This window comes from Thalassophryne amazonica, chromosome 1 (assembly GCF_902500255.1).
Source record: "Thalassophryne amazonica chromosome 1, fThaAma1.1, whole genome shotgun sequence".
NCBI classification, from domain to species: Eukaryota; Metazoa; Chordata; class Actinopteri; order Batrachoidiformes; family Batrachoididae; genus Thalassophryne; species Thalassophryne amazonica.
Window position 1 is genome coordinate 36,080,420 of NC_047103.1, and position 12,054 is coordinate 36,092,473.

The 12,054-nt window shown below is 38.8% G+C and overlaps 2 protein-coding genes across 3 annotated transcripts in view; both read right to left on the reverse strand.

The window, feature by feature from the left end:
* The window catches only part of chrnd (cholinergic receptor, nicotinic, delta (muscle)), a 63,487-nt gene extending 59,826 nt beyond the window's left edge, over window positions 1-3,661 (reverse strand). The window contains exon 1 of the mRNA XM_034167871.1: window positions 3,525-3,661. Within this exon, the coding sequence (XP_034023762.1) occupies window positions 3,525-3,579 (55 nt within the window). The 5' untranslated portion in view covers window positions 3,580-3,661. The remainder of the gene's footprint in view (window positions 1-3,524) is intronic.
* A 1,980-nt stretch (window positions 3,662-5,641) lies between these two features.
* The window catches only part of cip2a (cellular inhibitor of PP2A), a 29,933-nt gene continuing 23,520 nt past the window's right edge, over window positions 5,642-12,054 (reverse strand). For both annotated transcript variants that reach the window (XM_034167861.1, XM_034167853.1), the window contains exons 17-22: window positions 11,299-11,409; window positions 10,714-10,910; window positions 9,311-9,424; window positions 6,526-6,608; window positions 6,137-6,276; window positions 5,642-5,831 (exon numbers count right to left, since the gene is read on the reverse strand). In XM_034167861.1, coding sequence (XP_034023752.1) covers window positions 5,688-5,831; window positions 6,137-6,276; window positions 6,526-6,608; window positions 9,311-9,424; window positions 10,714-10,910; window positions 11,299-11,409 — 789 coding nt within the window. In that variant the 3' untranslated portion in view covers window positions 5,642-5,687. The remainder of the gene's footprint in view (window positions 5,832-6,136; window positions 6,277-6,525; window positions 6,609-9,310; window positions 9,425-10,713; window positions 10,911-11,298; window positions 11,410-12,054) is intronic.

The following is a 12,054-nucleotide window of genomic DNA, read 5'->3' on the forward strand; positions in this document are numbered from 1 at the left end:
TGTTGAGCGAAAATGCTGTTTACATTTAAAATGAATTAAAAATATGAACCGATTTAAAATGCAAAAACAAGAGGTGTATCTCATGCAGCCAGTGGAGCACTATGATTCCACACTGATTTTGAGTCAATTGATCACATGACCTGGAAGCTATTGAGCTAAAATGCTAATATTTACATATAAAAATTTAAAAATATTAAGATTTAAAATATAAAAACAAGAGGTGTATCTCGTGCAGCCAGTGGAGCACAATGATTCTACACTAATTTTGAGTCAACCGATATTTAATATTTAATAATTAAAAATATGAACACATTTAAAATGTAAAAACAAGAGGTGTATCTCATGCAGCCAATTGAGCTAGCTCTGTAGCTTCCAGGTCATGTGATCAGTTGACTCAAAATCAGTGTGGAATCATAGTACTCCACTCGCTGCATGAGGTACACCTCTTGTTTTTACATTTTAAATCTTTTCATATTTTGAATTAATTTTTATATGTAAATATTAGCATTTTAGCTCAATAGCTTCCAGGTCATGTGATCAGTTGACTCAACAGCTGTGTGGAATCATTGTGCTCCACTGGCTGCATGAGATACACCTCTTGTTTTTGCATTTTAAATCGGTTCATATTTTTAATCAATTTTAAATATAAACATTTGCATTTTCGCTCAACAGCTCCTCAGTAGCTTTAAACACTATCTCTGGTTTGAATAGCCCACCTTTTTATTTTGAAAACAGGAAGCCGGTACTCGACCTAGCTGTCTACTAGCAGTGGTACCACTAGTGCAGCGGATAACAGAATATTTACAGAGGAATCCTTCAAATCTGGAAAGAAGCACCAAAGTTGGCACAAATACTCCTTAGACATTACTCTTTTGAAAAACTGAGTAGCCACTTGAATTTTCAGTAGGCGGCCAGGTAGGGGTCAATTGAAGATTTACACAGGGGTCAAAATTTTAAAATGTTTCAATCATATTGAAAGCTATACCACATTATTTATCTGATCACAACGATACCAAAAAGGTATAGTTTGGACTATCTATGACTGAATGTTATGGGGTTATGGGGTAAAAACAGCAAGAATGGTAACAAAGGTCAGCATTAGTTTGTACAGGGGTCAGATGTTAAAGTTGCTCTAAATATTGTAAAATGTGATGCAAATTATTGGTTGAGTTAATAGGGTTTTAAAAAGGAATAGTTTGCACTATGTGGCATGCTTAGTTATCATGTTACAGGGTAACATATGTCACGTCATAGAATCCAATGGACGTCGACATTGCTCTACCTTTAGCTTGCAGACCAAGCATTCAACACAGTCAAAACTATTTCATTTATTAATCCTATTAGTTCAACAAATAATTTGCATCACATTTTACAATATTTAGAGCAACTTTAACTTCTAACCCCTGTACAAATTGAAGTTGACCTTTGTCACCATTCTTGTTGTTTTTACCCCATAACTCCATAACATTCAGTCATAGATAGTCCAAACTATACCTTTTTGGTATCGTTGTGATCAGATAAATAATGTGGTATAGCTTTCAATATGATTGGAGCATTTTTAAATTTTAACCCCGTGTAATTCTTCAATTGACCCCTACCTGGCCGCCTACTGAAAATTCAAGTGGCTACTCAGTTTTTTCAAAAGAGTAATGTCTAAGGAGTATTTGTGCCAACGTTGTTGCTTCTTTCCAGAAATTAACAATTGTTACAGTTATCTGCTCCACTACACAGTCTTTTATTATACAAAGAGACTGTGGTACCAGTGCTACTTTGTAAACAAAGGCTGCAGCCAATCACAGAGCGGCGTGTCTCAGCCAATCAGCAAAATGTCAGAATCCTGACTAAAAGTCACGGGACTAAATAACCCGATACCGACTCCTTTGCACTGGCTGAAGGAGTGGAACCAACGTTGCCGTCTACTATCGCCGCTTGTTTACTGTAACGTCTGCAATACGGGCGCACTTGAAATGTTGGAGCGGCTTGCTCAGAGTCGCTCTGTCGCCGGAGCAAAGAAGAGGTTTAACTGGAGCGAAGAGGACGTTTACCCGCAGCAACGAAGAGGGAAAACCGGAGCGAATGTCTGTTGAATATCCAACGTAAAACTAATTTCACTGCGGTCACCTACAGCACTTATAGTAGGGGCCTACAGTGAGCCATATCCATTAGAGGTGGGCGATACTGGGAATTTTGGTATTGATCCGATACCAAGTAAATACAGGCCCAGTATCGCCAATATCGATACAGATACCGATACTCTTTCATATTTAAGCTTCATAGATCCAAAGGATCCAAAAGATCTAGGATAGAATTTCACCAAACATTGTATGTGACAACAAAATACTTTATCAGGCTCACAATATGCTAAACCGTTATATTATACCTGAGGTACTTCATGAATGTGTTTATTAAATATGGATTGTTGAATAGAAATGTTTATTATTGTTAACACTAATGTAACTAATGTATATATAGTATGCATAATTTGAGTGTATTTCGTTGCTCATAAAATAAAGAAAAATTGAGAAGTTTGGAAAATCCACTTTTTTTCCATCACACACGATTGGACCTCACTTTTTCAACCAGGTCATATTTTTTTCAAACCAACCTCAAGGCAATTGCATTGTGCGTTAGTCAATAGAAAACCCATGAAATGAAAAATTCAAAGTAAATAAAAGGCCCTTGAGTCAATTTCAAGTACAAAAAAAATGAAATAAAAAATTACCCTGGCGGACGTTACGCCGTCTGTCAAAACCAAGTGGGAGATATAGATGGTTAAAAGTCGCATAAACTATAGCTAACATTTACACTTAGATGGGCATTCTACTTTGAAATATGTACTCTCCAATATACATCGTCAATTTGTATAAAAGATACGCACATTAAGAAATTATAACAAGCTGAAAACAACCTGAGAATTGTCCGTCAAAAATAACATCCGCAAGGGTCCATACTCTTATTAATTTCACTTGTCCATAATGGAAAAGTGAAATTTTTAAATAGTTAATGAGTTATCTTGAGCTTTGTGGTTTATGAAAGAAATATATGTGTACTACAATTTCAAACTAGTTTGCAATAAAAACATGTACCTTGAAAAATTGACCTTTGTGTTACACTTTCATAACAGTTTAGCATATTGTGAGCCATCACAACATTTTTGTTTAAAAAAAAAAAAAAAAAAAACAAAATCAACAACTTAAAATCTCCCAAGGTAGAGGGCCGACAAACCACAATACAAGGGTGCGCTGCTCCGTCTTGTGTGACACAGCGCAGCGCTGCTCTTACAGACAGAAAGTAGACTTTGATGAATCTGCGTGCGTGCACAACAGTCAGTGCGTGCGGGAGAGGAAAAAAAGCTTGAGTATCGATCTTTTTACACGAGGATTGTTCAGTATCAATACTAGCATTGGTATCGATATTAGGATCGATCCGCCCACCTCTAATATCCGTTGAAATCAGGCTTGTTGCATTTCTGAAATCAATCATAGCAACAATAATTATTCAAGGATCCTGTTTCAGTAACTCACCAGAGAGCAGTGTGAGCAGAAACACAGAGATATGTCCTGCACGCTGAAGCTTCATGGCTGAACATTGGTGAGCCGAGTCCTTTCCCCCAAAACGTCTGTTCAGTGCAGACGAGTGACAAGCAGCAGCTGCAGAAACACTGAGGAGAAAATAGAAACCAGCGTAGCAGGCTGCCAACACTTCAGCCTGTACGGGAAACAGGAAAAAAGTGGGGTGTCACATCCAAAAACATCAAGATCTTCATCCCATTTATCATTTAGGATTGCAGTCTCTGAAACTGTGAATACCTGCTTTAAACAATTCTGGAATAACTGTAGGGGGCATTCAAAGTAATACATTAAACCGCTGATCCACCAGAGATCAGAAAATATGGAAAAGGAAAAGCACACAGGGAAAGTATCGTTATTTTAAGAAGTCCAACAATTTCACATAGTAAACGTTACATGATGGAATACTTATTACCGAAACAAGTTGTGAGCAATATGGGGTCACACAAGGAAAGAATGTTATAGATGCAGTTTGAGTGTTGATAGAGATGTATATAAGGAATGCCTGGAGTTACATTTTGTGTTTGTGGATTTAGAGAAAGTGTACCATGATTTGTGGTAGAGGAATATGTGAGGACAATGTAGAATACCTACTGCATGGGCGTAGGTGTACAGCAGGAATGACAAATGGGTTGGAATGCATCATTGAACATCTCCAAGCCTTTTTTTTTTTTACCTGGTAAACAGGTTTTGATGCCAAAATCAGAAGTGTCTCCATCAACTATATTTGCAGATTATGTTGTGATCTGTCAAAAGCAGGTTGAGGTAAACCTGGAGAGGTGGAGGCACTGTATGCAGTGGAAAGAAGGGGAATGAAAGGAAGAGCAGAAACAGAATCACTTTATTATCATTATACAATGTATAATGAAATTTCCCTCGACTCCTCCATATAAAAATATAAAATATACAGATAAAAGTAAAAACGTATGCACAATGCTAGATATGAATACCTAAAGTTTGTGCAACAGTTCGCTGTGCAAAATTGCAGGTGAGAACAGTAAATGTAGCATATCGCTTAAATCTTAGGCTATATAGTTCCACCCAGTTCATCTACCATCAAGACAGATAAAAGTAGATATGCATGAATGAGGACAGCAGAATGCTGCATAGTCAGGCAGCTCAGTGGATAAGGAGCTGGCATGTCAATATGTAGACCTGGGTTCCACTCATGTTGTCTGTATCCTTGGATGAGACACTTAATATGCATCGTTTCAATTCATCCAGCTGTAAATGGGCCCTGGTCTTGATTGGGGAAGTAACCTGCATCAGACTGATGTCGTTTTGGAAGGCGGTGGAGGTCATAGATTCTCATCTCTTTCATGCAACAGATAAGGGGCCAGTACCAACATGTCACAGAGTCTATGTAGGTACAGACAGCAGAAGGCTGTGGCTTCAAGTAGAGGTGGGGAAGGTGGATGCAATACATGGCTTCAGCTGCTCAAAGTAATGAAGCATGACAGATGGAATAAATGGACTGTATTTGTCTTTTAAGACACCATTATCAGAGTATTGCCATGGAAGGCTCCACTGCACACCAGGGTCAACTTCTCAAGTTCATCCTAACCAACAAGACTTTGTTTTGGAGAAATGGAAGCTTTTACAAATCAAAATGAATTATTCTGTACTTTAAAAGGTTCTTGACAAACTGTCACAAGAAGTGAAAGTCAAACACATTTGTCTGGCAAACTTGAAGTTTTGAAATACACTTTTTATTGTTTTCTGCATGTTATTTTATTTCAGACGAATTACAGATCCAAACTGGCGAGAGTTCGTAGCTGTGGTCTTCTCAACATTAATGTAATTCTGCACATTTTCTCATCTGACATCATTAAATAAATTCTTAAACAAGCACGTGTGGATGATCTCTCAAATAACTGTAGTATTTGTATAAATGCTACAATACTAGTATGTCCAACTTTAAAAATGTGTGTGCAGGAAACAGAAACAGAAATATATGCACTTACACTCAAACACTGGTATGTCACCTGGAGGAAACAACAAAAATAAATACTGAACAAAAAAGACAAAAGCATATGACAGACATAAAATTGATACTTTACTCACTGCATGAGCAAGAAAACTGAAAATATTTGAATTTTAAGAATTAAAAACAGATGTTCAGGACAGGCTAACGTCACTCTTAATCTTGCCGCTGCTGAGGCTGTGAATCATGGCGATCATCGCAGAGTGTTTCTTCAGTTCTTCCTCCTTCTGCCGAAGCTTGGCCTCCAGTTGACCTTTCTGTAGCTCCAAAGATGAAGCCTGATGGGGGGAGAACCAATCGTCTGTCATTAAAGTTATGTTTCAGGAAGATTTGTGATTATATTCCTGTAAATGAGTGAATGTCATCAACTAGATCCCAGCTCAGTTGTATTGGTTTGGTGCTGAAGCTAATCTTTGGATTTAAACACCACATCTCCAGTGTGACAAATGGAATCAAACTGCTAATGTGAACAGACTTTAAATTTTTAAGAAACACATCCAGGTTTTATGTTACTGCATTTGTTATTTTTATGATTGAAAACCGCATGTCTGCTTAACGTCCTGTAAAATTCAGTCTTTGTTACCCTGATGCTGGCGTCCTTCCTGGCCTGCTCGGTTTTATTCAGTTCTTTCCTCAAGACATCCACCATCTCTTCCAGCTCCCTCTTTTCTTTATCCTTCTCCTTTCCTTTCTTCTCCTCTGCTCGCAGCTCTCCCTGCAGACCTGACATAAATGAGGCACAGCATTTAGTAGAACTTCAAAGGACATGTGAAAGAAATTATCCCAAAAACATAAAACTGCCCAATTCTAAACTTAGCACGTGTAGTACGCCAGAATGAACTTGAGTATGACTCTAGCTTATATCGTGTCTTTATGAAATCAAGCAAAACTTCAAGAAACCTTTCATGTTAAAAATTTAAGAAGCCAGACTGAGCACATGTTAATTCTACAATCTGAATAAGTGCAACCAACCTGCGATGTCAGTGTCTTTTTGCTGGAGATCTGACATAAGGGATGTAATCGTATGTTCCTTCTCTTCCAACACCGAAATCATCCTGAGAGAGAGAAAAGAAAAAATGAACTAAAGCAAAGGAAACAAAGAATGATGGTAAATAAGAAAGAGATTTGATAACTGGTTCTATATTTTTCAATCCATCAGAATTGTATGCGATACATAGTCAAGCTGGCATGTTATTCTGACTGCTCTTCACTTTAAGGAAAACAGATGCACTGACACTGAAAACCGTTTGTAGGTCAACATTCAAAAAATTTTTTACACAGAAAAATAATCAAGAATCAATAAAATAATTGTATCAGGAGGAACAGAATTAACAACATCAATTCCCACCCATACTGATAAAGTATTTACTTATGTATTTATTTATGCTTCATATTTAGTCTTCCATCGTGGGATAGTATACCAGTAGCCTTGTAAGTTTGTATTTACATTGTACCACAGAACAACAGAAGTGACAGAAGGAATTCTGTAAATTTGCCAAAAGTCACAACAGAGTCCTCCTTAGTGCGACTTGACCATGAAATTGTGAGTGGTGATGTTACAGGTAAAAGTTGCAACAACTATGATGTTATGAGCTGCTTTCACCATTAACACTAAATCCTCTCCTCCAGTGTTCCTGCATCACAATGACATGATACTGGTCTCCCCCTAATGGTTAAATGACTCGATCCTCCACGTGCACGCCTTATGTACAGTTATGTGAAGTATGTCATGTACATGTGCAGCTGCTCTTATCTGCAGACACACTATCAAAACCTAAAACTGCCTGGGTTCACATATGAATGGACACGTCATACATATTCCCTGAACTGGTAACAGCAAAAATGGAGATGAGTGAGTGAGTGAGTGACTCAATTACACCAACAGCACAAAATGAAGATAAGTCATCCGATAGTGATTAACTTTGTTTTGTCTATGTTATAAACTATAGATGTGTCTGCTGCCTGGATGGTTCACAAGAGTATCATACAAGAAGTTAAGCTAGCCACTGCGGGGAAAAACTGGCAGTATTGGGGCAAATACTGGACATATTACCAGGGCTGTGAAATGAAAATTGTGAAATCCGAGGAAAATTTGCAGGGGGGGGGGGGGCACAGCTCCCCAAGAGCCGGGGTCTAGGGCCCCGTGGGGCCACAGAATTAAATTTTCACTTCACTTTTCCCATTTCTTTTATCTTTCAGGTGTGTTGATGAAGCCAGCGACAATTCCACGGATTCTTGTCCTTATGAGACTTTTTAAAACACTCTTTCTCGCCATCTTCTCTCTGTGCGACGTCGGTCTGTGACACAGACATGCTGCAAAATTCCTCTTTTAAAAATTTGAAAGCTCTAAAAGTTTGGGATGTCCACATACTAAGTTTAGCTTAAGCGCCGCACAGGAGCCACACAGCGTCCCCGCAGCAACCAACCAGTCCTGCTTTACGACAACTGTCGTAACAGCTACTCTGTGAGTGGCATTTTTCCTCCGCGAATCTCCGCGGAGCCAAGAAAATTGATTTGTATCTGTAACACACAGATCAGTGTCCGCGGACTTATAAAACTTACACAATGTCGTAAAAAAGGAGAACGCTTTGCGATAAGCATTTTAAAAACTCAGTGCTGATCACAATTAAAGAGTACATCACTAACACAGAGTGACGATCCTATGGGCATCACAAAGATTAAGGAGCGGTACAACCGGTTTAAAGACGTCCGCACAACGGTGGAGAGTGCGCCACGCTCCGGTCGGCCATCAACATGCTGAAATGACCAGATCATTTACAAAGTGAACGCTGTGGTGATGCAGGACCATCGTGTGACTGTCCGAGAAACTGCGGAAGAGGTGGACATCAGCACTTTTTCGGTACATTCCACTGTGACAGATTTAGCCATGAAAAGAGTGGCGGTGAAAATCACGCTGATGGCTTTGGCACGAAGCTGCCGACGGCGGAGCAAAAGCGCCTTTGTGTTGAAGTCTCACAGGACATGCTGTGATATGCCCACCTCCTCCACAATTTCTCGGATAGTCACATGACTGAAAAGTCACCGAAAGCCGTCTGAATCATCCGAATGGTTTCCACCTGGCTGTCGCCCAGTTTCTGGCAAAATTTGAAGCGGCGCTGCTCCAGTCGTTCCATCTTTTTCCTTGAAATGAAAATCCGCCGAGCGCGCTGCACACATCCCACACAAAGGCTGCTTACCAGGAAATGATGCAATCGACAGGCGTGAAAAAGTTCACGCATGCGCACAAAGGTTCAAGGTTTGCTCATGCAAGCACACGTGATTCAAATCCATCAGGTTTTTGAAAAAAAATAAAAAGGTCCGATACTTTTCTAACAGACCTCGTATGTATGGAAAAAAAGACATCACATGCTGTACTAAATGAGGACTCATTAAGTCACCAACTGCTTCAAACTGCCACAGTCACTGCATGGTCTGTCCATGCATATACACTGCTTACTCTAATACCACGGCACTGGGGCCACCCCTTTGAGTCTAGTCTGCTTGAGGTTTCTTCCTCAATATCTTCAGAGGGAGTTTTTTTCTTACCACTGTCGCCTGTGTGCTTGCTCTAGGGGTTAGTAAGGTTAGATCTTACTTGTGTGAAGCTACATAAACTAAACAAATTAATGTATTAAAAACTTTCAAGATGTCAGTGACACCAAATAAAAGATTACCTTCTTACTTTATGACTGCAGTTTTACAAACGATCAAGAGAGAACATTGCGAACGTAATTGAACATTAAAACGTGTGCATTACTTGTCATGTTGCTGTCGCAGTGCTTCATGGTTCTTCTTTAGAGCATCAGTCTGTTTGACGAGTAACGTGTGAACCGTTTGTTGATCTTTCAGTAGGCGCTCAGCTTCATTGAACCTGCAGGAGACAGGTTCAATGGTTCAGGTTCAGTATCACACATTTGAAATGTCCCATTATGCTCATTATCCCATTATGGACCTGACACCTCCACCTCAGCATGTCACATCTCAGAGAGGTGGGTCTCTAAAACTTTATCCGATATTTGTACTGTCTGAATAAAAAAAAAAAAAAAGACATTCTTTTTAATGGAGAATGAGGAAATTTAATAAATCACCCTTTCAAATTGAAAGACCACATACTTGAAAAGGGAGGGAATATAACCTTCATACTACTCGTAATAACATTTGTTTGGACTGTGTGAGACAACACAAAGAGCAAAGGAAGGTCAGCTCGGTGAAGCTAAGGTAAGGCTAATAGCATTTACAAAAGACCTTTCAAATATTTAATTAAACTGCATGTTTACCTCACTATTATGACCTGTTCAGTAGTGACAAGAAGTTTATTCTTGAGTTCTTTGTGCCTTATACAATAATATTAGCCCATTAACTTCTGCTCACTAAATAATGCATTGATTAAATTCATTTTGTTTGTTGTTGTATGAAGCAGTAGCACATTTCAAAAATAAATGTAACTTATTGACCGTTACAACTTGTGAGTTCCCCCCTTTCATACTCTGGTGTGACTTACAGTTTGGAAAATACAGTCATTTTATTTTGTAGGTTAAGTAATACAGACTGAAACCACGCTCCCTTTTTTAAAATATTGATATGTGAATACAGGGTGTTTTAAATTATTCTGATGGTATAACAGAAAAATAAGACTGTTCCCATGTACACAGTTGCAGTTTGTGTTGCTTTCATCCACTTTGATTCCTGTCTGTGAACCCAGGTCAGATTTGTTTACAATATCTGCACTTGAGTATCAGAGTCAGAAATACTCAAAACCTAGAGTGTGTTTCTGTTGGTACAAATCAGGAGGCCAGGCTTCAAACAAACATTTCTCTGTCTGCTTTAATATCATTCCTTCATGATCAGAAGCTGAACTGAACTGCAGAATTGTAGGATACATGGCACTAATCAGGAATCTCTCTTCGTAAGGTTTTTTTTTGTTCTCTTAAATTATTTTCCAGATTTAGAGAACTGTTAATCTCACAAATGTGTTCATATTCCTCACAATGTTGCAGCAACTGCTGTCATTTTATCACTGAAATGTTTTATATGACGCTGTTCTCTCAGATACATCACTCAAGTAAAATAGATTCCTAATCTCAGCAACACTCTTCTTTTTTAATTTATTTATTTTGGTCCATCGTTCCTATAACCCCAGGTACTGTGTCTGCCTTTAACCTGTTGAGCAAAGTGTTGTAGGATCCCTTCAGGGTCTGATGGTCCTCAGAGTCTTGTTGCAGCCTTGTATTGTGCTGCAGCAGCTCCTTTATGTCAGTTTTGGAGCGCTCAACCTCCAGCACCTGGTTGGCCAGCTCGGCCTGCAGTTCCTCACGACGATGCTCCGCCTCCTTCAGCAGGCAGCCCAGTTTATGAGTCTGCAGACACAGATGCACCGGGCAAATAATGATATAGCAAATGGACTGTGCTTTTCCATCTGATGTAAACAGTTAAATGCTTTGCAACATGGCATTCACACCGATGTCAAGAGTGCTGCCATGTAAGGAGGTCAACACGGAGAAGAATTGCGTCTGGTCACTTGTCCAATTACCATCTGCAGCACCAACAGCAGCCTCGTGATTCTTAGGTCTGATTCAAAAATGTACAGCTTCAGGCATTCTGCTAATTTAGTAATTTAGACTTTTTGGTTCCATCTTATAGGTTCAAATACTGCATGAGACCACTGCTAAGTCTCATAAATAGTCTAATTTACATTAGCCATTTTATTGTTGCCCTGTGTGAACTGTTGTAGCTGTCATGTGTTACCTCAGCCTCCTCCTGGGCCTGCTGGAAATGATAATGAGAAATGAGACGGTTGGCCTGGCAGAGATCCAGAGCCTTTGACTCCAACAGGTCCTGCAGACGACTCTCTTTGGCCTGACGAGGAAGTACAAAGAATAAACAGAATTATTTTCCTTCATGAACATCTTCATCTGATGTGCTTCATCTGAAATGTCACTGAAATCCACCAACCTAAGGAGACACTGTTCTTATAAAACCCATAAATGAAAAGGGTGATTCTTGTATATGCCAAAATGATTGTTTCAGTGGGTATAAAAATAACGTTACCTGACTTAAAAAATGTAAAATAACTGGAAAATACTTTGATAATTTACCAAAGTATGCAAGAAATGTAAAAAAAAAAAACCTAACATGCTATAAAACAGCCTGCAACGAATCTTAATTGTACAAAGCTCACTCTATGTGCAGTTTTTTGTGAAACAAATATAAAGTTATTTTTAAATTCAAAATTTTACCAGACTTGAGTCACTGCTATTTCTAGGAATGAATTATAGGGCTCATACAGATACAGTACGAAAAAAAAACACAGTGACAAAAGTGGAGGGGTTTGATTAAAACAAGAAAATCATTTGTCTTCCAACTACCTACCCATCTATGACTTACTTTTTTCCATATTGATTACTAAACTATTTATAAAATGAATAATGAAGATCAAAAACCTAGTCACCTTCCTGAACTACATTAACAGTTAAGAAATTTCAAACTTTGGTATGAGGAATG